General features: G+C 37.0%; 1 protein-coding gene across 3 annotated transcripts in view; it reads right to left on the bottom strand.

Annotated features, from left to right (window-relative positions):
- LOC122221273 (general transcription factor IIH subunit 2) overlaps window positions 1–25,160 on the bottom strand; it is a 35,299-nt gene that overhangs the window by 9,666 nt on the left and 473 nt on the right. For all 3 annotated transcript variants that reach the window (XM_042940593.1, XM_042940603.1, XM_042940611.1), the window contains exons 2-12: window positions 15,242–15,326; window positions 14,376–14,453; window positions 14,015–14,051; window positions 13,276–13,362; window positions 11,045–11,095; window positions 10,666–10,720; window positions 6,699–6,804; window positions 5,176–5,266; window positions 4,934–5,021; window positions 3,602–3,709; window positions 720–783 (exon numbers count right to left, since the gene is read on the bottom strand). In XM_042940593.1, the coding sequence (XP_042796527.1) occupies window positions 720–783; window positions 3,602–3,709; window positions 4,934–5,021; window positions 5,176–5,266; window positions 6,699–6,804; window positions 10,666–10,720; window positions 11,045–11,095; window positions 13,276–13,362; window positions 14,015–14,051; window positions 14,376–14,453; window positions 15,242–15,297 (821 nt within the window). In that variant the 5' untranslated portion in view covers window positions 15,298–15,326. The remainder of the gene's footprint in view (window positions 1–719; window positions 784–3,601; window positions 3,710–4,933; window positions 5,022–5,175; window positions 5,267–6,698; window positions 6,805–10,665; window positions 10,721–11,044; window positions 11,096–13,275; window positions 13,363–14,014; window positions 14,052–14,375; window positions 14,454–15,241; window positions 15,327–25,160) is intronic.

Below are 25,160 nucleotides of genomic sequence, written 5' to 3'. Positions count from 1 at the left end.
CAAGACCTCTAGGCTCTGTGTGGGTTTCCCCTCCTACAATGCAGCCTAGATATTTCTTCTAGGCAGTAAGCTGCACTCACAGGGCTCACCTCATTTGTTTCCCTTCTTTCAGGGATCATTTACCTGCACTGTCTGTTGTCCATGTCTGAAAATCATTGTTATATGTTTTGTCTGGCAGGAGGGAGAAAAGTAAATTCAGTCCCTATGGTACCTTTATAGCTGGGGACACAAGTCTTACTTGTGATTTTTAACAATTATTTTAACTTTGCTTTATAATTATGTAAAATATAAAGTTCTACAGTTAAAACAAGGTATGTTCAGAAAAGTCTAGGGGCCATCCCTTTGCCTTTCTCTACACACTGCTCAGGTAAACATTTTTTTAGTGTTTACTTTTTATTTCAATTAGTCTTTTTATCATTAATATAAACATACTGTATATCTAGTCAAATCTCTGCCTTCATCTTAGAGGACTGGCAGTATACTATACACTTTTCTCTACTTTGCTGTTTTACCTAATAATATATCCTGAAGATTACTCCACAGGAGTAAAGGAGATAGTCCTCACTCCTTGTTATAGCTACATAGAAGGTAACCTTTTACAAAAGCCGATACACTGCAAGCCCATATAACTTTAGCATTTTTTTTTTAACTTATAACTTATAGGAAGGAATTTAAAATGTAAAAACATCATCACTGACAGTTTCAAAGTTTTTACTTACGCCATGCTGAAAGAGGGTTTTGCATCTTGATCAGACAGAGAAGCAATGGTATGCTGAGGAAATCCTTCATAGAAGAAAATGTATTACTTTCTTTTTCCAAGCACATAGCAAAATTCTAGGACTAGGAAGCTAAAAATGTTCCTACCAGAAAGCCCACAAAGTTGTACAAAAGTTCTCTCTCCTGCCTTTTAGAATGGATTATAGTATGTATAGTAATACCAGGTTATAAAAAAATTAAAAGTTGAGAATATGGGGGAAAGATCGGTCCATACATATGGCCATAGATTCTAAAGTTTATAATTTTCTAGTTCAGTAACAACACGTGCTGCTTTTTAAAAAGAAAATGTTTGTAATTTTTAAATCCTTCTGACACAATTGAGAAGTCTATTACATAGCTGTCCACTTTCATTTTATATAAGAATATACTTCTATGTTTAAAATTTTGGAATGCCCAAACCCATGTAATTTGCTTTCCATACATATTTTTTTAAGGAAGTTCTTTTTTCTTTTTTTAATGATTATCTCTTTATTTTGAGAGAGAAAGAAAAAGCACGCGAGCACAAGCAGGAGAGGAGTAGGGATAGAGGGAGAGAGAAAATCCCAAGCAGACTCCATGCTGTCAGTGCAGAACCCGATGTGGGGCTAAATGTCATAAAACTATGAGATCATGACCCGAGCCAAAATCAAGCGTTGGCGGCTAACATGAGGCACCCAGGTCCCCCTCCATACATATTTTTAAATTCTGAAAACAAGTCCAAGAGAAGCAGAAACCATAAAAAAACATTTTATTACATAAAAAATTTAAGTCTATCTACAGATCAAAACAAGTAAAGGTAAAGGTAAATGGCCAAATGAAAAAATATTTGCGGCAGGTGACAAAAATGGGTTGATATTCCTAAATGGCTCTAACAAATCAATTTGAAGAATACATTACTATAAGTTTAAATAACTTTAAAATGGGCTAAAGAGATGTTATCAGTAAATTAAAAAAAATTAGCCAACCATAACATTTAAAATATATTAACTGTTTATGGCAAGTATTATTCTGTATGCTTTAAGCGTATTACGTTAATTGTTGCAACACACGAGATAGACACATCATTTTACAGATAAGGAAACAGGAGAGGTTGACCAGTACTAGAAATGGACTAAAAAAAGACAGAAAAGCATTCCATCTCACTAACAGTTAACAAATGTGTATTAGCAAAGAAAACAAGAGGTGCTTGGGTGCTTCAGTCAGTTGAGCAGCTGATTTCAGCTCAGGTCATGATCTCACAGTCAGTGAGTTCGAGCCCTGCATCAGGCTCTGCACTGAGCACTCAGAGCCTGGAGCCTGCTTTGGATTCTGTGTGTGTGTCTCTCTCTCTGCTCCTCCCCCACTCACGCTGTCTTTCTCAAGAATAAATAAACATTAAAAAAAAATTTTTTTTTAAACACAACAAAATAAATCAAAGGGCACCTAGGTGACTCAGTCACTTAAGCCTCTGACTCTTGATTTCTCAGTTCATGATCTCATGGTTCCTGGGATTGAGCCCCATGGGCTCTGCGCTACAACACTGAGCCTGCTTGTGTTTCTCTCTCTCTGACCCTTCCCCAGCGGCATTTGCAAGCGCTTGCTTATGCTCTCTCTTTCAAAATAAATAATAAACATTTTTATTTTTAACTTATTTTTAATGTTTGAGAGAGAGAGAGAGCGAGCGAGCACATATGCGTGGGAGGGGCAGGGAGACAGAGAATGGGTGGCTCAGTCAGGCATCCAATTCTTTATTTCAGCTCAGGTCATGATCTCACCAGTTCATGAGTTCAAGCCCCACGTCGGGCTCCATGCTGATAGTGCAGAGTCTGTTTGGGATTCTGTCTCTCCCTCTCTCTTCTGCTCCTCCCCATCTCGTTCTCTCTCTCAAAATAAATAAATAAACTTTAAAAAAATGTATAAAGAAATTCTTTCTCATACTTAAAAAGTTTATGCCTTTTTCCATTGTAAACATGATAAGTGTTCATTATAAAAGTTTTGGAAAATAGAAGAAAACGAAAAATTGTTTCAGACGATGCAAAACCCATCATTCTTCTTTTCTTGAAAAAAAATCCCTTTTAAAAAAAATATTTTACTTTATTTATTTTAAAAGATTTTAAGTAATCTCTACACGTACAGTGGGGCTCAAACTTATAACCCTGAGATCAAGACTCACAGGTTCTACCAACTAAGGCAGCCAGCTGCAACCCCCCAAAATCCCTTTTAAACAATGTGATGTACCTCCCTGCAACCTTCTGTGTTTGCAGTTTGTATTACATAGCTTTGATCAAACAGTACAAAGAATTTTGTAGCTTATCTTTTAAATTTCTTAACACAATAAGAGTTTTTCTATAAATGCAGTGTCTTTGTACCTTTCTAGCTTTAAAAATAAAACAAAATCAGTAATGGCTGTTGTGACAGGACAACAAATGGTTTTATTATTTTTTTTAATGTTTTATTATTTATTTTTGAGGTACAGAGAGAGAAAGAGAAAGACAGAGAGTGAGTGGGGGAGAGGGAGAGAGAGAGGGAGACACAGAATCCGAAGCAGGCTCCAGGCTCTGAGCTGTCAGCACAGAGCCCCACACAGGGCCCAAACCCATGAACTGTGAGATCATGACCTGACCCGAAGTTGGACACTTAACCGACTGAGCCACCCAGGCACCCCGGTTTTAGTTTTCTTTTAACTTCTTTGTACTTTCCAAGATTGCTTCAACAGGATAATTTTCTCTAATTATAAAATATTTAAGTTAAAAGAAATAAATTCTTAAGCATTAAAATAAATTTGTACAAATGAAAACAGCAAGTCTAATTTGACCCCAGTCATTTTTAAAAATCCATTTTACAACAACATAAAATAAACACTTACCCATACGAATAAGTGAGCATTCAGAACCTGAGCTAGCAGGTGGAGGACTGACATGATGTGTCAGCAATTCTTTGTAATGGCTTTCATCTAAGATAACATGGTATGTGCCTAGGAAGACGAAAAGTAAAAGAAAAAAAAATCAGCTTTCCAGATATGAGTATCAATTGTAATTTCTACATAATTCTGTAAGTTATACCATCTGAAAATGTACATTTTCAAAATTAAGTATTTAAGTTAAATCATCATTTTTCAAAAACCTCGTTTAACTGACATCTCTAAATTGACTTCTCTAGGAATAACTATAACTACAATTTAATTAGAGCCAAGTTATAAGATCTTTATTATTATTTTTTTAAATGTTTTATTTATTTATTTTGAGAGAGAGAGAGAGAGAGAGGTTGAGCAAGGAAGGGGCAGAGAGAAAAGAAGGGAGAAAGAATCCCAAGCAGGCAAAGCCTGATGCAAGGCTCGATCCCACAAACAGTGAGACCATGACCTGAGCCAAGATCAAGAGTCGGACACTTAACCAACTAAGCCACCCAGGCGCCCCTAAGATCCTTACAAAGTATTACACGTTAGTGAAATTTCTAGCATTTCAAGAGTCATAACACTTCCTCTAAATACTGCCATAACTACTAAAAAGTTCTTGCATTTTGAGATGATATCTTACAGAATCAATAATACATTTAAGATGACTATCGGGGCGCCTGGGTGGCTCAGTCGGTTGGGCATCCAACTTCGGCTCAGGTCACGATCTCGCAGTCCGTGAGTTCGAGCCCCGCGTCAGGCTCTGGGCTGATGGCTCAGAGCCTGGAGCCTGCTTCCGATTCTGTGTCTCCCTCTCTCTCTGCCCCTCCCCCGTTCATGCTCTGTCTCAAAAATAAATAAAAACATTAAAAAAAAAATTTTTTTTTTAATTAAAAAAAAAAAAGATGACTATACATATTACAGACTTCAGGACATGAAGTGATTCAAATTTAGTAGCTTGAAAATATCCTAATTTATAATTTTTTCCCATGTTTATTTATTTAATTCGAGAGAGAGTCAGAGAAAGAGCAGGGGAAGGCCAGAGAGAGAGAGAGACAGAGAGAGAGAGAGAGAGAGAGAGAGAGAGAGAGAGAGAATCCCAAGCAATCTCCACGCTACCAGTGCAGAGCCCCACGCAGGGCTCTACCTCAAGAACTGTGAGATCATGATCTGAGCTGAGATCAAGAATTGGACATCCAACTGACTGAGCCACCCAGGCGCCCCGAAAACATCCTAATTTAATTAATCAATTGTTATTTCTTACATAGTAATTATGAATAAATACTGAAGATTCTAGATATATACCACCAGTTTCACGAGCAAGTACAGTGCAAACCCGAACCTCTGCAGACAATCCGATAACAGACACTCTAATTTTAGTTGCCTTTAGGGTCTTCATAAAATCCACGTAAATGGAGCATTTGGGGGGGAAGAAAAAAAACATGCAAGAATTAATGTGCTTGAAAAACAAGTTTCTGAAAACTAGTAATAAATTCACTACAGAATTCTCCTCTGGCTTTTATTATAAAGAAATGTACTGATTCTACCTTGATTAGATCATAGATATTAGATGGATCACAAGTTGTGAGGCTGCTAAAGATGATTAGCACTTCTCTACTTGTATGTCCAGGCATGTGTCTACAGAAAGATAAAACATATTCCAATTAGGAGATTAATTAATTAATTTACCTAGAAAAAACAGTATAGGTGGTTTATTTATTTAGACTACTGTTTTAACACCGCAAAGGAATGAATTGCGAGTATACTCTAAATACGTCAATGTAAATTTTTCTAAAATTAGCTGCACAAAAAATTGATTCATTCATTCATTCCATAAATACTGACTGAATACTGTTTTTAGGTTCTGGGGATAGAGTAATAAGCAAGACTGAACAACATTCCTGACATCATGAAGCTTACAAACTAGTAGATTCATTTCATACAAAGTCTAAAGTGTACATTGGAAAGTATGAAAATACCATATAGATCGACTTTAAGGTGTATCTTGACAAGAGTAACATACTTCTTTTTTACACTTATTGATTGACATATTGATCAATTTATCTATCTATTTATTTATTGAGAGAGTGCAGAGCAAGCAGAGCAGCTGAGGGAGACAGAGCATGAGAGAGAGGGACAAAGACTCTTAAGCAGGCTCCACACCCAGCACAGAACCCAGCGCAGAACCCAGCATGGGGCTTGATCTTACAATCTGAGCCAAAATCAAGAGTCAGATGCTTAACCAACTGAGCCACCAAGGCACCCCAACATACTTCTTTTTTAAGGCTATAATTTAACCTCATATTTGATTCAGACTCACAGTACTCACCAACAGTAGTTTTTGTGTATCAATTACACAATAATTCATGGGACTTTAAGATGTGATGAGCTGTTTTCCACTCTATTAAACAGATTTTTATGCTTTTGGGGGGCAATTTTGTCAGTTATTTCTAGCTTTCTTGCTTTTATCTTCATTGTTGGGCTGATTTCATTTGTGGATGTTGCTATTGTGCCTACCTTTAATATGGGTGTTACCTCCTCACCTACTTCAAAACTAGAAAAATACCTATTATATAAAAGTACAAAAACCAGGACGGACAATCCAGGAATAAAATATATGAGCTAATACTAACTGAATATTTCTATTAGGGTCTTAGCTACATTCCACATACTTGAACTTGCTGGAAAAGTGTGCTATTGATTTGCAGATATACTACAAAACAAGAAACGTCAATAAATGTACAACAAACTCACAATTAATTTCACATTAAATTCCATATATAATCAATTTTCAAAAAAACATTTCCCATCAACATTTTCTTTGTACTAATACTGCTACAGTTTTAGTTATATTTTTCTAAAATCTTTAAGAATCTATCTTACCAGCTAAAATGTAAAATAAAAATTACAAATCAATACCACACTAAACATCATCAATGACATTACATATTTCTCTTAATAAGAGTTTCGTTACAGCTCAGTTTATGGACACACATATCAAAACATTATCATCTCAATTCACTCAAAAAGCTTGAAACGAATTATAAATAAAAAAATGTAAAATACCAACTTTAGAGTTTGCATAGCCATGCTTAATGAGTTATAGAGAGATGGTTCTCCATGGCAGGTCATATCTACAGCTTTCTTCAAAGATGTAATGTGTTTCCTTGGGTTTCCTAAAATAGAAATGTAATAATCTACTTATAATAAAATTTTATTATACATTAAAAAAATTTGTGTTGTCCCTAAATTTACTTATCCATGTTGTTAAAGAACAGAATCTCCTCAATTTACATTTTTATAGCAAGTTACTCTTTTATGAGGAATGTTTGTTATATAAACTTTTACTTCATATTGAAAAACAGAATAAAAATAACCTGCTTCTATCTATTAGCACACATTTTTTTTTCTTATAATTTAAGTAGGCTCCAAATCCAACAAGGAGCCCATGACCAGCCTGAACTCACAAAACTGAGATCAAAACCTCAGCTGAGATCAAGAGTCAGATGCTTAACCAACTGAGCCACCCAGGTGCCCCAACACACATTTCTTTTTAACATGAGGCTAGAACTCATGACCCTGAGACCAAGAATCGCATGCTTTACCAACTGAGCCAGCTTGGCGCCCTATTAGCACATACTTTAAATGTTATTAAAGTGCACAACTTTTTACTTTTTTCCCTATTTCATCATTTTAGAAACTCATACATTTTAACATTTTAACATCTCCGAAATCACACTGTGTCTTACAACCAGTGGCAGCCAGGCAGCATCACTGCCCGGTTACATGTGAACCTATGAATGGCTACTGGTATGTTGTACCAACTGCATTACATACACTGTCCTATTCATGTTCAGTTTAACTGCCATTTAAAGTGTTTCTAGGGCCCTGGGAGGCTCAGTCTGTTGAGCATCCGACTCTTGATTTTGGCTCAGGTCATGATCCCAGGGTCGTGGAACTGACCCCCACATCAGGTTCCGCGTGGAGCAGGGAGCCTCTTAAGATTCTTTCTCTCTCTCCCTCTGCCCCTCTCCCCTGCCTGTGCGCTCTCTCTCTAACATAATGTAATGTAACAAAACATAAAGTGTTTCTAAAAAAGGTTATAATGCAAAAGGTGATATTTTTATGTAGAAAGGCAAAGAACAGAGCAGTGAAGTATAAATTTATTATTAGTGAAGCAAAAATGCATTGAAAGAAGAATGACTGTAATTTCCTATTTTTATTCAGGGGATAAAAAAGGAATTTTATATGACCTAAGAAAGGAAGATTTCCACAAATAAACATAGCTGTGTTATCTTCTGTTACTGAAGCAACATCTGAAAAGATGGTCTATTTCATACCAAGCAGTACATATAAAGTGAGGAGACATTGCCAAGTTCTTGAGAATAGGTATCAGACATGTCAAATTATCAAGGAGCTAGTGTAAAATATAATTTTTTTCTTTTTTTGGTATGAACAATTTACATCATCATTGGATACTATGTCAAAGTTTAACTGCTAGAGTGTTTCCTTCTTGATGGCTCATAAAATAAAGGCATCTTACAAATGATGTAATCTGAGATTCAATGAAATATAGTTAGACATTTTCTATTTCAACACGGTCTTCACTTTAATGAAAATCAAAACATTATTAAATTGATTTTACCATATACTTCATCCAACTACCTCCATACTGTTGAACAATTCTTCCCAATTTGTCACTAGTATATTTGTAAAATGAGGCTTTTTCTTCTTTCATAATGTTTCCTAAGTATAAATTACAAGGAACAACCATTTTTATGTCTTTTCCCAAAAATGTTAAAAAATTAATCAGCCCATAAGCACTATAAGTACCAGTTTCTCCCTGGTTCAACAAGCAGTATACTGCTTCTCAAACTTCATTCTCCTCATTGAAAATACATAAAACAACTAAATGTTGTTGAGTGGTTTTGCTTTGTTTTTTGATCATTTGTTTGTCTAAAAATTTTTTTAAAAAGTTTATTTCTTTTGAGAGAGAGAGACAGAGTGCATGTGGGGGCAGGAGGCAAAGAGAGAAAAGGAGTCAATCCCAACAATCCCAAGCAGGCTCCATGCTGCCAGTGCACAGCCTGACATGGCGCTCAATCTTATAAACCGTGAGATGATGACAGAGCTATTTAGTTTTTCTTTTTATTCTGGTATGAATTATCTGTCTTCTTTGTCCATTCATCTCCTTGGAGCTTCTTGGTGTTCTTATTTATCTAAACAGGTTTTAAAATACTAAGCATTTGCCATTATTTAATATATTTTTCAAGTATTTATTCTTGTAATCATAAAATTTAAAAAATGAAAATTACCAGGGCATTGGGATGACTTAGTCAGTTAAGCACCCGAGTCTTGATTTTGGCTCAGGTCATGATCTCTCGGTTCCTGAGTTCCTGAGTTCAAGCCCTGAGGCAGGCTTTGTACTGTCAGCACAGAGCCTGCTTGGGATTCTCTGTCTCCCTTTATCTCTGCCCCTCCCCTGCCTGCACACATACACACACACACTCTCTCTCTCTCTCAAAAATAAATAATAAAGATTAAAAAAAAAAAAGAAATAGTGGTACCTGAGTGGCTCAGTCAGTTAAGCGTCCAACTCTTGATTTCTGTTCAGGTCATGATCTCAAGGTCAAGGGATTGGGCCCCGTGTTGGGCTCCTTGATGAACATGGAGCCTGCTTGGGATTCTCTCTCCCTCTCTCTCTACCCCTCTCCCTGATTAGCACTCTCCCCCTCTCAAAATAAATAGACATTAAAAGAAAGAAAGAAAGAAAAGAAAGAAAGAAAGAAAGAAAGAAAGAAAGAAAGAAAGAAATGCAATGTAACTCACTAGGTCCAAATTCCTCCTTTCTTAAGTGAGAAACAAACCTAACAAGTTAAATAATTGGCCACAAGACAAACACCTACCCAGTGGCATGACCAGAACTTAAACCTACATTTCCTGGCTCTCCATCCACTTCTCATTCTACCATACCATACAAAATATTTTGTTCATCTCCTACTATATTGTGAGTACAGGAAAAAAGCCTACTACATTACTGTCAGTGTGGTTTATAACAGTGATTCTAATCAGAGAGACAAAGGGTGCCCTCAAGAGGCCTATCAGAATATCGAGAGGATTTTTTTAATTAAAAAAAATTTTTAACGTTTATTCATTTTTTAGAGAGAGAGAGAGACAGAGTGTGAGCGGGGGAGGGGCAGAGAGAGAGGGAGACACAGAATCCGAAGCAGGCTCCAGGCTGTCAGCTGTCAGCTGTCAGCACAGAGTCCGACTCGGGGCTCAAACCCACAAACTGTGAGATCATGACCTGAGCCGAAGTCGGACGCCCAACCGACAGAGCCACCTAGGCTCCCCTCCTGAACTTTTAAGATGATAAAATTCAGTTAGGCATGCCATATAAGCAGAAAAACTGAGTTATTAACAATATCTACAATTCAATTTTTAAACTCTTTGTTCTTTAGAGGTTTAAATTAAAAAAAAAATTTTTTAATGTTTATTTATTTTTGAGAGACAGAGAGACAGAGTGAGAGCAGGGGAGGGACAGAGAGAGAGAGGGAGACACAGAATTTGAAGCAGACTCCAGACTCTGGGCTGTCAGCACAGAGCCCGACACGGGGCTCAAACCCACGAACTGTGAGATCATGACCTGAGTTGAAGTAGGTCGCCCAACCGACAGAGCCACCTAGGCGCCCCTAGAGGTTTAACTTTTAAAAAATTAATTTTAAGACTAAGTGGATTTTTAGAATGGTTACAATAATTTTATCTTAATTCTTTCGAGATAAGACTGTATGAATCTTAAACATTTACATTCACTGCAGTAGTATTCATTACTGTACAGAACTCAATTTAAAACAGTTCATCTTAAATACCAAGAGTTTAATGGAGGATTTAATGGAGGGTTTATTAAGTGTTTCACAATGAGAGTATAAAAGAAGTCTTCATTTTACTTATTAGGCAACCTTATAAACAGGGTTACAAACAAGGTTGAGTAAATAGAGCCAAGTCCTTGAATCCTATGAAGGTAATTTTATGCATACCTGAGAGTTCGGTCAGTTTTTCAGCTCTTTTACTCTTTGTTACAATTATTCCAATCTCAAAATAAAAACAAAAATGATCATTAATTTAACAATTTATTTTTTCTTGAAAAGAATGTACATAACCTAAATTAGTAATTACAAAAGAAATAAGAGAAATTTTTTCTCATGATGCTTTTGACATAAATTTAGCTATGATTTCACTGCACATTATTTAATTTCTAGAGTTACCTTACTTTTCATTGACAAATGTACCAGAAACTGGTACACAATCTGGATCACTTAATAATCCACAGAATGTATGCCCAATGTTCTAAAAATAAATTATAATTGGCAGTAATATCAGGAATCTAATTGTGAATTCTATCACTTATCTACATACCTGACTAATGGGATTTTGATCAAAATACTCTTCTACGAAGTATTCCAACAACTGTTTAAAGAAAACAAAAACACTAGTTAAGGGCAAAATAATAACCATACAGAACATGTTTGGTGAAACCTATTTATCAAGCATCACTTTATGATTTTTAAAAAATGCTTAGTAAAAACATTAAATGAGAATAAGTTTAAAAATATTAAAAATAAAAATCACAACACTAAATAAGCCTGAATTTAAAATGGTAGATGGTGAGACAGAAACAATCTAAACATGGAAAGATCCAATGAAGCCAAACACAGGAGAATGAGCAGAAGTGGGGATGAGTTTTGACAAATTAGGAATAATATGAATATGTTTATAAGCTAAGGGGACTGATTTGAATTAAGTCCAGAGACAGTGAAAATTCGGTAAGGAAAAGGGATAACTGACTGACAAAGCAAGATGCTGACTGGAGTAAGAGGATAGAAATTAAGAGCATAAATAATTAGCCATTTTGGCGTATCATTTTTCAAAATGATGTGGTAGCACTTCTACTTATAGTTTATAACTCAAAAAAAATTACATTCTTTAAAAAAATTTCTTCATGGGAATGTACGATATTTACTCAGGGGAAGAGGATAGAAAGAAAAAGAGTGACCAAGTTCCAGGGCACTCCAGCATTTGAAAATTGGAGAGGAGCCTGAGAAGCAAATCAAGAGACTATCTATAACCAAAGTCAAAAGAAGAATGGGTGGGGCGCCTAGCTAGCTCAGTCCTTAGAGAGTGCAACTCTTGATCTCGGGGTCAAGACTTCGAGCCCCAAATCAGGGGTAGAGTTTACTTACAGCACGCGCGTGCACACACAAACACACACACACACACACACACACACACACACTAACCAAAAAACAAAAGAGGGACACCTTTCTGGGAGAAGTGGTCAACTGTTTCAGTTTCTGATAAAGATAAAAAGGCACTGAATTTCACATCCTGGAGGTTATGGTGGACCTTTAAAATGTAGTCGTGAAGACAACATTCCAATTGGAGTATGTTAAAGAGAGAATGCTGTGGATATTAAACTGTAGAGAGCTGACTAATATTGGAATAAGCGCACACAAATTCACTAAAAGAGAAGGTAAAGGACAAATCAAATCTAGTAAATTTTAAGAACTTGTGTACAAAAAATGGAGCAGAGGATTCTGAAGAAGAATGGCTTCTCCCTCACCCTACTCCTCTGAAGCCCCATTCATGACTCATACAAGTCCCACAAAATTTCACCAATACACTTGCTTTTGGGAAAAACTAAAGAGAAGAAGTATTTTTATTTTTTCCCTCTTCTGCCAGAAATTATGAATGCATAGGGAAAGAAATCAAAAACAGACTTTCCTTGTCAGAAGATAACAATTCAAACTTCACGCTTAATTGGGGGGAAGAGTTCAAAGTATGAGAATATCTCCTCATGGAAATGCATTACACCCTCCCTCCCTTGCCCATTAGTTAAGAGTAAACAAGAAACAGGACAACATAATCTCAAAAGAGAAAAACGGATCCCCAGAAACCCAACAAAGCCTGCACACCACCCAAGCTGAGCTCCCTCCTTGCATGCACACACTCCATCCCAGTTGCTATTCTCTTAGGTCACGGAAAAGCGCATGAAATACAAAACACCCAGGCTAAAATTAAGCATTAGAAAAGAAAAGATGATCCACATAAAAATCTGTTCATGAAGGTTCACAGCAGTATTATTCATAAAGCCCCCCAAAAGTGGAAATAACCCAGTGTTGTATATAATGGAATATTGTTTGCAAAAATAAAGACATGAAGTACTTGAAATGCTACAACACAGATGAATCTTGAAAACATTATACTAAGTGAAAGAAGTCAGTCACAAAAGATGACATGTTGTATGTTTCCATTTATATGAAATGTTCCAAATAAGAAAATCTATAGAGACAGAAAGCACATTAGTGGTTGCCTCGGCCTGAGATGGATTGGGGGAAAACAGGGGGTGACTGTTAAATGGTACAGGTTTTTTTTTTCTTAGTAATAATAAAAATGCTCTAAAATTGACTGTGGTAATAATGTTGAACAACTGTAAATTTACAAAAAACTTTAACAGTATACTTGAAATAAGTTAATTTTATGGTATGTGAATTCCATCTTAATAAAGCTATTATAGTAAAAAAAAAATTTATTTTAGAATTCAGTGTCCTTTCCCACATTTAGTATAAATAAGAATGATTTTACTATACCTTTAAAGTACAAGTCAATCTATTTGGCTTTAAATCTTGGTCTTCCATTGTTCTTGATCCATCTACTACCACATAAAGATGACGCATCTACCAAAAAAAAGGTAGACAATTCAAAAATGAAGACAATTTTCAAAAACATTTTTGACCAAGAAATAAAAATGTCATTTACTATTTACATATTATACACACACACACACATACACACACACACTTTATTTTTTTTAAGAGTGGGGGTATGTGCGGGCGAGCGGGGGAGAGGGGCAAAGGGAGAGGGAGAATGTTAAGCAAGCTCCATGCCCAAGGTGGCGCCCAAGGAGGGGCTCAAACTCACAAACCCATGAGATTATGACTTGAGCTGAAATCAAGAGTCAGACACTCAACCAATTGAGGCACCCAGGGAGCCCTCTTAACTTACATTTTTAATATATCCTTTTAAAAGGTCTGTTGACTTAGTATTGTTTATTCTGTCAAGACAAAATGTTTCTGTAACCCAGCTAGTTCTGTCCTGGTAAAGAAAAAAAAAATAGGGGCACCTGGGTGGCTCAGTTGGTTGAGCATCTGACTTTGGCTCAGGTCATGATCTCACGGTTCATGAGTTCGAGCCCTATAACGGGCTCTCTGTGTCAGTGAAGAACCCACTTCAGATACTCTGTCTCCCTCTCTCTCTGCCCCTGCTCCACTCGCTCTCTCTCTAAAATGAATAAATAATAAAACAAATTACATAAAAAAATTAACATACCATTCCAAGTCGAACCTGTCCATGGTGCTCAAACACTCTGTTAAAATTATGCAAACATTTTAATAGAATGTCCTTTATTACCCCGAAAATCAATATAACTTTTCAAGTAACCAGAATTTTAGTGAAATAAATTATTAACTTATGGGATCCACATAATTACAGGCATTTGGATAGTCCCTGAAGACCCAATTCCCTGCTGAGATGCTAGGTTGCTGGTTCCTTCCCCCTATTCAAGAGTTTAAAGGTCAGTTTCCCTGGAACACAGCTGTAATGAAATACTAAAGAGTAGGTATAGGTGGAGAGAAAGACTTAAAGGAGTCAGTTTTACCTTTTATAACACACTTACAAACAGTTTACATACCTTTTTCTCTTTGCTTTGAAGAGAATATCTTCTATTGTAGCTTTAAGTGATCCTGATTCATCTTCTTTAAGAATCTCCCTATAAGGAATAATGACTCATTTGAAAAGAAAAGCTAAAAATTTATTAATCCAAAAGAAATGAAAATGTGTATCTGCACAGATATTTGCACATGAACATTCACAGTGGCATTATTCGTAAAACCAAATGTTGTAATCAATCTAAATGTCCATCAACTGGTGAATAGAGGAATAAAAACATGGTATACAATATAATGCTATTCAGCAATAAAAAGGAAAGAATTATTGCTACTGCTACAACATGGATGAACCTTGAAAATATTGTTATACGAAAGAAGCCAGACATAAATGACTACATATTATATGATTACACTTATATGAAATATCTAAAATGGCGAATCCATAGAGACAGAAAGTGGATTAGTAGTTGCCTAGGGCTAGAGGTACGAATGGAATTAATCACAAATGGGCATGAAGGATCTTACTGGGGTGGTGAAAACATGTGTTAAATATATTTTAATAAATGTGTTAGAAAAACCAATCACCAAGGAGTGCCTGGCTCAGTTGGTTAAGTGTCTGACTCTTGATTTCGGCTCAGGTCATAATCTCACAGGTTAGTAAGTTCAAGTCCTGCGTCGGGCTCTGCACTGACAGCCTGCCCGGGATTCTATGTCTCCCTCTCTCTCTGCCCCTCCCTTACTCATGCTTGAGCTCTCCCTCTCTCAAAATAAATTAACTTAAAATAAATAAATATTAAAAAAAAACAGTCACTGGAAGAGAGATAAAGCTGTAAAACAACACTGAGAAACAATGTTTAAAAGAGAAAGAGAACAAGAACGCCCTACTCACCATGTCCTTTCATAGCCTCCTTCCCATCGCTTAGTTCTTTCAGGTTCGTCATCCATTTCTTCTCTTAAATGTATTATTCAATATCCTGTAAAAATCACTAGATCGTGAATTTTCTAAAAATATTTGCCACCAAATTCATACATTTCAATTTGAAAAGTAAAGAGAGGGAAGCAAACATATAAAGTAAAAAATAAATAAATAAAAACGGAGAATGCAAGATCATTGAATTCTTAGCAATTTATTCACTAATTGTTGTTGAAAATACTTCACAAAATTCTCATGAAACCTTTTCCCATTCTTAGGAAAAAATACAAACATTTATGCACAAATCTGGCACCAATGGAGATAAGCATCTTTTTACAATTTTTAAAAACAAAAATGCATTATAGATGTGTCATAGGATAAGGCCACAGAATTAGGGGAAGTGAGTGAAGGAGTAGATGAAACAAGATTAGCTGCAAATGATCGTTATTATAGCTGAGTGACGGATTCATGGTGATTCACTGTATTACCTGTCCACTTTTGTGTGTGTGAACTTTCTCATTATCAAAAATTTATTTTAAGTAAGCTCTGCACCCAGTGTGGGGCTGGAACTCACAACCTCAAGATCAAGAGTTACATACTCTATTGACTGAGCCAGGCAGGCAGCCCATCATATCAGAAGTTTTAATATGAAATTTATTGACAGATCCAACATGGCAGAGAAGGAGGGGGACCCGAAGATCCCTTGTCCGTCAAACACAGCAGTGTTTAGACCAAAGGACTTTGAATTCCAAGAGTCCCGGCTGCAGAGTGACAGAGCCATCTCCAGGGGCCCACGGGGACAACCTGGAGGGCCACAGGTGGGGCCTCAGGGAACCAACAGCAGGCCCATGGTGGAGGCAGGACCCACCTACACCAAACCCCGCTCCTCCATGCCTGGTAATTGCTTATCTACTGGAGCAGAACTGATGTGCTGATGAACCAGACAGCCCCTCTTCCAGACGAGTGCTGCCACCGAGATTCCAAGGCACTCAGTGTTTTTGCATTTTCTGATTTAATTCTTGGACAATTCTTATTATATATATATTTTTTCTTCCTTTTCTCCTTCTTATTTCTTCCCTCCTCTAGTCTGGTTATTCTGGTTGTTGTTTTGTTTAAGCATTTTTTTTTTTTTTTTTACCTTCTTACTTTTAAAGTTTTATTTTTTATTTTTTAAAATTTACATCCAAATTAGTAAGCATATAGTGAAACAATGATTTCAGGAGTAGATTCCTTAATGCCCCTTACCCATTTAGCCCATCCCCCCTCCCACAACCCTTCAAGTAACCCTCTGTTTGTTCTCTATATTTAAGAGTCTCTTCTGTTTTGTCTCCCTCCCTGTTTTTATATTATTTTTGTTTCCCTTCCCTTATGTTCATCTATTTTGTGTCTTAAAGTCCTCATATGAGTGAAGTCATATGATATTTGTCTTTCTCTAATTTCACTTAGCATAATACCCTCCAGTTCCATCCATGCAGTTGCAAATGGCAGGATTTCATTCTTTTTGATTAAGCAGACATATTTGATCTATTCTCTTTATACTTGTTCTATATCTCCTTTTTTGTTTTCCTCCCTCTCTCTCTGGATTAACCCATATAGTTTCTCTGACTGGTCAATTTTATTTTCTCTTCTTTTTCTCCGCCCCTGTTGTTTCTCTCTTTGTATGGGATAAGGCCTCTTCCACCAACACCACCCCCCCACTTTGATATTTGTTGTTGTTGTTGTTTTGTGGTTTTTTTGTTTTTGTTTTGTTTTGTTTTTTCTCCAGGGATACTTCAACGAACAAATCAAAGCACACCTGGTGGAGGGCCCAAAACATCACTATGAGTAGGAACATAAAAAAACCACAGTCACAACAACAGAGAGTAAGTAACACACTCCAAAAAACACCTCCTGAACGGCCAGGCCCTGGACAGTGCAGCACCACTCTTTAATACAGTAGTGCTCACAGGTGCAGGACACATAACAAGCTTTTAAAACACATAAGAGACAAAAAACTAGCCTTAATGACGAAATGGAAGACTTATGCTCAAAAGAAATTCCAGGAAAAAATGACAGGTAAAGAACTGACCAAAACAGATATAAACAATATATCTGACCAAGAATTTAAAATAATAGTCATAAGATTAATCACTGGGCTTGGAAAAAACCATAGAAGACAGCAGAGAATCTATTGCTGTAAAGATCAAGGAACTATTTCTTAGATGAATTAAGAAATGCCGTAAATGAGGTGCAAAATAAACTAGATGTGGTGACAGCAAGGACTGAAGATGCAGAGAGGAGAGTAAGTGAAAGAGAAGATAAAATTATGGAAAAAGTTGAAGCTGAGAAAAAGAGAGATAAAAAACTCTAGACCACGAGGGGAGAATTAAAGAACTAAGTGATTCAATGAAAATGTAAATGTAATAATATCCATATCATAGGAGTTCCAGAAGAAGAAGGGAGAGGAAAAGGGGCAGAAGGTGTACTTCAACAAATCATAGCTGAAAACTTCCCCAATCTGGGGAAGGAAACAGACATTGAGATCCCGGAGGCACAGAGAACTCCCTTCAGACATAACAGGAATCGATCTTCTACACAACATATCATAGTGAAACAGGCAAAGTATAAAGATAGAGAATTCTGAAAGCAGTTAGGGACAAACGGGCCTTAACCTACAAGGGTAAGCACATAAGGGAAGTAGCAGACTTATCTACTGAAACTTGGTAGGCCAGAAGGGAGTGACAGGAAATATTCAATGTCCTGAATAGGAAAAATATGCAGCCAAGAATCCTTTATCCAGCAAGGCTGTCATTCAGAATAGGAGAGATAAAGGTTCCTCCAGACAAAAACTGAAGGAGTTCATCATCACTAAAACAGCCCTACAAGACATCCTAAGGGGAACTCTGTAAGTGGAATGTTGCAAAGACTACAAAGGACGAGAGACATCACCACAAGCATGAAACCTACAGATAACACAATGACCCTAAATCCCTATCTTTCAATAATAATGCTGAATGTAAATGGACTAAATGCTCCAATCAAAAGACCTAGGGTATCAGAATGGATAAAAAAATAAGACTCATCTATTTGCTGTCTACAAGAGACCTATTGTAGACCTGAGGACACCTTCAGATTGAAAGTGAGGGTATGGAGAACAATCTACCATGCTACTCGAAGTCAAAAGAAAGCTGGAGCAGCCATACTTATATCAGACAAACTAGATTTTAAACTAAAGGTTGTAACAAGAGATGAAGAAGGGCATTATATCACTATTACAGGGTCTATCCATCAACAAGAGCTAACAATGATAGATGTTTATGCACCCAATATGAAAGCACCCAAATATATAAAACAATTAATCACAAACATAAGCAATCCTATTGATAAGAATGTGATAATTGCAGGGACTTTAAGACTCCACTTAACAACAATGGACAAATCATCTAAACAGAAAATCAGTAAAGAAACAATGGCCCTGAATGATACACTGGACCAGATGGACTTAACAGATATATTCAAAACTTTTCATCCAAAAGCAGCAGAATACACATTGTTCTTGAGTGCACATGGAACATTCTCCAAGATAGATCACATACTGGGTCACAAAACAGCCCTCAATAAATATAAAAGAATTGAGATCATACCATGCACACTTTCAAATCACAATGCTATGAAACTTGACATCAACCACAGGAAAAAGTTTGGAAAACCTCCAAATGCATGGAGGTTAAAGAATATTCTACTAAAGAATGAATGGGTCAACCAGGCAATTAAAGAAAAAATTAAAAAATATATGGAAACAAATGAAAATGAAAACACGACAGTCCAAATTCTTTGGGATGCAGCAAAGGCAGTCCTAAGAGGAAAATACATTGCAATCCAGGTCTATCTCAACAAACAAGAAAAATCCCAAATACAAAATCTAACAGCACACCTAAAGGAACTAGAAGCAGAACAGCAAAGAAACCCAAGCCCAGCAGAAGAAAAGACATAATAAAGATCAGAGCAGAAATAAACAATATAGAATCCAAAAAAAAAAAAAAAGGTAGAACAAATCAATGAAACTAAGAGATGGTTTTATGAAAAAATAAAACTGATAAACCCCTAACCAGACTTCACAAAAAGAAAAGAGAGAGGCGCCTGGGTGGCTCAGTTGGTTGGGCGTCCAACTTTGGCTCAGATCATGATCTCACGGTTCATGAGTTCAAGCCCCACATCGGGCTCTGTGATGACAGCTCAGAGCCTGGAGCCTGCTTTGAATTCTGCCCCTCCCCTGCTCAGGCTCTGTCTCTCTCTCCCTCAACAATAAATAAACATTAAAAAAACCCAAAAATTAAAAAAAAAGAAACTTCAAAAAGAAAAGGAAAGAAAAGAAAAGAGAGAGGACCCAAATAGATAAAATCATGAATGAAACTGGACTTATCACAACCAACCCCTCAGAAATACAAGCAATTATCAGAGAATACTATGAAAAATTATATGCCAATAAACTGGACAACTTGCAAGAAGTGGACAAATTCCTAGATATCCACACAGTACCAAAACTCAAACGGGAAGAAACAGAACATTTGAACAGACACATAACTAGCGAAGAAATTGAAACAGTTATCAAATATCTCCCAACAAATAAGAGTCCTGGGCCAGACGGCTTCCCAGGGGAATTCTACCAAACATTTAAAGCAGAGTTAATACCTATCCTTCTCAAGCTGTTCCAAAAAATAGAAACAGAAGGAAAGCTTCCGTACTCATTCTATGAAGCCAGTGTTACCTGATTCCCAAACCAGACAGAGACTCCCACAAAAAGAATTACAGACCAATATCCCTGATGAACATGGATGCAAAAATTCTAAACAAGATACTAGCAAATCGAACTCAACAGCATACAAAAGAACTATTCACCATGATCAAGTGGGATTCATTCCTGGGCTGCAAGGCTGGTTCAATATATGCAAATCAATCAATGTGATACATCACATTAAAAAGAAAGGATAAGAACCATATGATCCTGTCAATAGATGTGGAAAAAGAATTTGACAAAATTACAGCATCCTTTCTTAATAAAAACCCTCAAGAAAGTCAGGATAGAAGGAACATACCTAATATATGCTTATATTACCTTATATATTATAAAAGCTATATATGAAAAGCCCACAGCTAACATCATCCTCAATGGGGAAAAACTGAAAGCTTTCCCCCTGAGATCAGGAACACGACAGGGATGTCCATTCTCATCACTGTTGTTTAACATAGCGTCGGAAGTCCTAACCCAAAGACAACCAAACTGGCAAAGAAGTCAAACTTTCACTTTTTTGCAGACAACATGATACTCTACATGGAAAACCCAAAAGACTCCACCAAAAAGCTGCTAGAACTGATACACGAATTTGGCAAAGTCACAGGATACAAAATCAATGTAGAGAAATCAGTTGCATTTCTATACACCAATAAGCAAACAACAGAAAGAGAAATCAAGAAATCGATCCCATTTACAATCACACCAAAAACCGTAAAATACCTAGGAATAAACCTAACCAAAGATGAAAAGGTCTGTATGCTGAAAACTATAGAAAACTTATGAAGGAAATTGAAGAAGACACAAAGAAATGGAAAAACATTCCATGCTCATGGAAGAATACATATTATTTAACGTCAATATTACCCAAAGCAGTCTACACATTCAATGCAATCCCAATCAAAATTGCACCGGCATTCTTATCAAAGCTAAAACAAACAATCCTAAAATTTGTATGGAACCAAAAAAGACCCCGAATAGCCAAAGCAATGTTGAAAAAGAAAACCAAAGCAGAGGCATCACAATCCCAGACTTTAATCTCTACTACAAAGCTGTAATTATCAAGACAGTATGGTATTGGCACAATAACAGACACATAGGCCAATGGAAGAGAATAGAGAACCCAGAATAGGACCCGCAAATGTATGACCAACTAATCTTGGACAAAGCAGGAAAACAGTATCCAATGGAAAAAAGATGGTCTCTTAAGGAAATGGTGCTGGGAGGAATGGACAGCAACATGCAGAAGAATGAAACAAGATCCCTTTCTTACACCATGCACAAAAATAAACTCAAAATGGATGAACGACCTAAATGCAAGACAGGAAACCATCAAAACCCTACAGGAGAAAACAGGCAACAACCTCTTTGACCTCAGCTACAGCAATTTCTTGCTCAACACGTCTCCAAAGGCAAGGGAATTAAAAGCAAAAATGAACTATAGGGACCTCATCAAGATAAAAAGCTTCTGCACTGCAAAGGAAACAATCAACAAAACTAAAAGGCAACCTATGGAATAGGAAAAGATATTTGCAAATGACATACCAGATAAAGGGTAAGTATCCAAAATCTATAAAGAACTTACCAAACTCAACATGCGAAAAACAAATAATCCAGTGAAGAAACAGGCAGAAGACACGAATAGACACTTTTCCAAAGAAGATATCCAGATGGCCAACGGACAGATGAAAAGATCCTCAACATCACTATCAAGGACATACAAATCAAAACCACAATGAGATACCACCTCACACCGGTCAGAGTGGCTAAAATGAACAACTCAAGAAACGACAGATGCTGGTGAGGATGTGAAGAAACGGGAAACCTCTTGCACTGTTGCTGGGAATGTAACTTGGTGTAGCCGCTCTGGAAAACAGTGTGAAGGTTCCTCAAAAAATGAAAAATAAAACTACCCTATGACCCAGCAATAGCACTACTAGGAATTTATCCAAAGGATAAAGGAGTGCTGATTCATAGGGGCACATGTACCACCATTTTTATAGCAGCGCTTTCAACAATAGCCAAATTACGGAAAGAGCATAAATGTCCATCCATTGATGAATGGCTAAAGAAGATGTGGTTTATATATACAATGGAATACTACTTGGCAATGAGAAAGAATGAAATCCTGCCATTTGCAGCAATGTGGATGGAAATGGGAGGGTATTATGCAAAGTGAAATAAGTCAGTCAGAGAAAGACAGATATCATATGTTTTCACTCATATGTGGAACTTGAGAAACTTAACAGAAGGCCATGGGGGAAGGGAAGGGAAGGGGGAAAAAATAGTCACAAACAGAGGGGAACCAAGGGAAACCATAAGAGACTCTTAAATACAGAGGACAAACTGAGGGTTGATGCAGGGGGGTGGGGTAAGGGAGAGGGAAAAATGGGTGATGGGCACTGAGGAGGGCACTTGCTGAGATGAGCACTGGGTGTTGTATGTAAGCGATGAACCATGGGAATTTACCCCAAAAACCAAGAGCACACTTTACACATTGTATGTTAGCCAATTTGACAATAAATCATATTAAAAATAAATAAATATGGGAATGCAAGCTGGTGCAGCCACTCTGGAAAACAGTATGGAGGTTTCTCAAAAAACTAAAAATAGAATTACCCTACGACCCAGCAATTGCACTACTAGGCATTTATCCAAGGGATACAGGTGTGCTGTTTTGAAGGGACACATGCATCCCCATGTTTATAGCAGCACTACCCACAATAGCCAAAGTGTGGAAAGAGCCCAAATGTCCATCGATGGATGAATGGATAAAGAAAATGTGGTATATATACACAATGGAGTATTACTTGGCAGTCAGAAAGAATGAAATCTTGCCATTTGCAACTACGTGGATGGAACTGGAGGGTATTATGCTAAGCGAAATTAGTCAGAGAAAGACAAATATCATATGACTTCACTCATATGAGGACTTTAAGAGACAAAACAGATGAACATAAGGGAAGGGAAACAAAAATAATATAAAAACAGGGAGGGGGACAAAACAGAAGAGACTCATAAATATAGAGAACAAACTGAGGGTTACTGGCGAGGTTGTGGGAGGGGGGATGGGCTAAATGGGTAAGGGGCACTAAGGAATCTACTCCTGAAATCACTGTTGCACTATATGCTAATTTGGGTGTAAATTTTAAAAAATAAAAAATAAAATTAAAAAAATAAAAATAAATAAAAAATAAAATGAAATTTGTTATTTATAATTTTTTTAATGTTCATTTTATTTTTGAGAGACAGAGCACGAGCAGGGGAGAGGCAGAGAGAGACAGAAACACAGGATCCAAAGCAGGCTCCAGGCTCTAAGCCGTCAGCACAGAACCCGATGGTGGGCTTGAACCCACAAACCATGAGATCATGGCCTGAGCCAAAGTCGGTGCTTAACCAGTTGAGCCACCCAGGCACTCCTGAAATTTATTATTTATAAATGGTAAAGGCTTATGGCTCAAAATTCAAAAAAGGACACAATATTAAAACTATATTATTATCTCAACTATTGAAAAAAATAAAGAGTGAGCGCACATGCACGCGAGTGGGGGCAGGGGCATGGAGGGGGCTAAAAGCACAGAGCCCGACACGGGACTCAATCTTACAAACTGAGCTCATGACCTCAGCCGAAGTCAAGAGTTGGATGCTTAATGGACTGAGCCACCCAGGCATCCCCATATTTTTGTATTTTTCATATAAGCATGTATTTCTTTAATAATCAGGGATAAAACAGGTAATAGGGGGGTAATCTATTAACCATAACCAAGTAATAAAACATCCTAGTCACTTCTACACTCCCTTCTTCCCCAGTGGAATCTCCATGCCTACCCTACACTTTCACTATCAGCTTCCTTCTTTCATAAATGAAAGATCAAAGGAATCCTAAGGGCCAAGAAGACATTAAGGACAAAACAAATCCCACCACTGGCAGAGGAAAAATTAATTTCTGTAATAAGGATCATATGCAAGACCTTACACCCCACTCACACTATATATATTATATATATATATAATATATATTTAAATTTTTTAATGTTTATTTATTTTTGAGAGAGAAAGAGTGTGAGCGGGAGAGGGGCAGAGAGAGAGGGAGACACAGAACCCCAAGCAAGCTCCTGGTTCTGAGCTGTCAGCACAGAGCCCCAGGTGGGAATGGAACTCATGAACTGACAGATCATGACCTGAGTGGAATTTGGACACTTAATCCACTAAGTCACCCAGGCGCCCCTCCACTTACACTATAGAAAAATACATTTTAAGATCTAAAGAACTGATCTATAAATGGGTTTCTGGAATTAAAATCTATTGACAAGTTGCAAACTGTTTTTGTGGCATCAGTGCTTTCTGAGGCATCTGCTATTATCAGGTATTATTTGCTAAAATTCTGTATGTCTCTCATTTAAGTCACAAACCACTCCCTGGCACTGGAAGAGATCTACTTGTTTCATGGAGTCTGGTGATCTACTATAGTATGAACTTAGGTAGACTGCATGAAATGACAAGTGACTTAATTCTAACATTTGTGTTATTCTAACACACTATGCTGGTGCTTGTAAACTTAATGGTCCATGTAGAAACAGCATATGGTGACTAAACTGAACATTTTGATCCTCCATCAAAGTTTCTGAATTACTGTGAATTACAAAAATCAAAGTTTACATAGTGTTCTTGATGTTTTCAAACTCAAATTCTTAGAAATGTCACTATTGCCAACCGTCCTATCAATATTTAAACTGTTATCTTATTCTTAGTTTCTACTTTTAATTCTCTGAAAGCTGAGAAACAGAACTGACAAGCAGAAGACTGCAAACAGGAACACTTCTGGCTCATTGGATACAAGGACTTAGAGTTGTGTGCAATGGGAAATTACAGAGGTATTAAGCTCCCTGATATTTGCTGATATTCCAAGGGAAGCTGGATGTTTATAATGCATGTTATTCGTAAAGAAAGAAGTTATGCATCCTGGCAAAAGATGTACTTAGTGACCTCTTCGGTCAGCATCTCCAAAAGTTGATTCGTTTCATGGGAATCCAAACCCAGAAGAGCTATTTCTCCTAGGGTAAGCCTGTTGGTGTGATTCCAGGCACATGAGCTCAGAATGCTTCCAAAAACAAATGAGATCTG

Source organism: Panthera leo, chromosome A1 (genome assembly GCF_018350215.1).
Source record: "Panthera leo isolate Ple1 chromosome A1, P.leo_Ple1_pat1.1, whole genome shotgun sequence".
Taxonomy (NCBI): Eukaryota; Metazoa; Chordata; class Mammalia; order Carnivora; family Felidae; genus Panthera; species Panthera leo.
The sequence above is the reverse complement of the archived record's forward strand: the minus strand, read 5'-3'. Positions and strand labels throughout refer to the sequence as shown.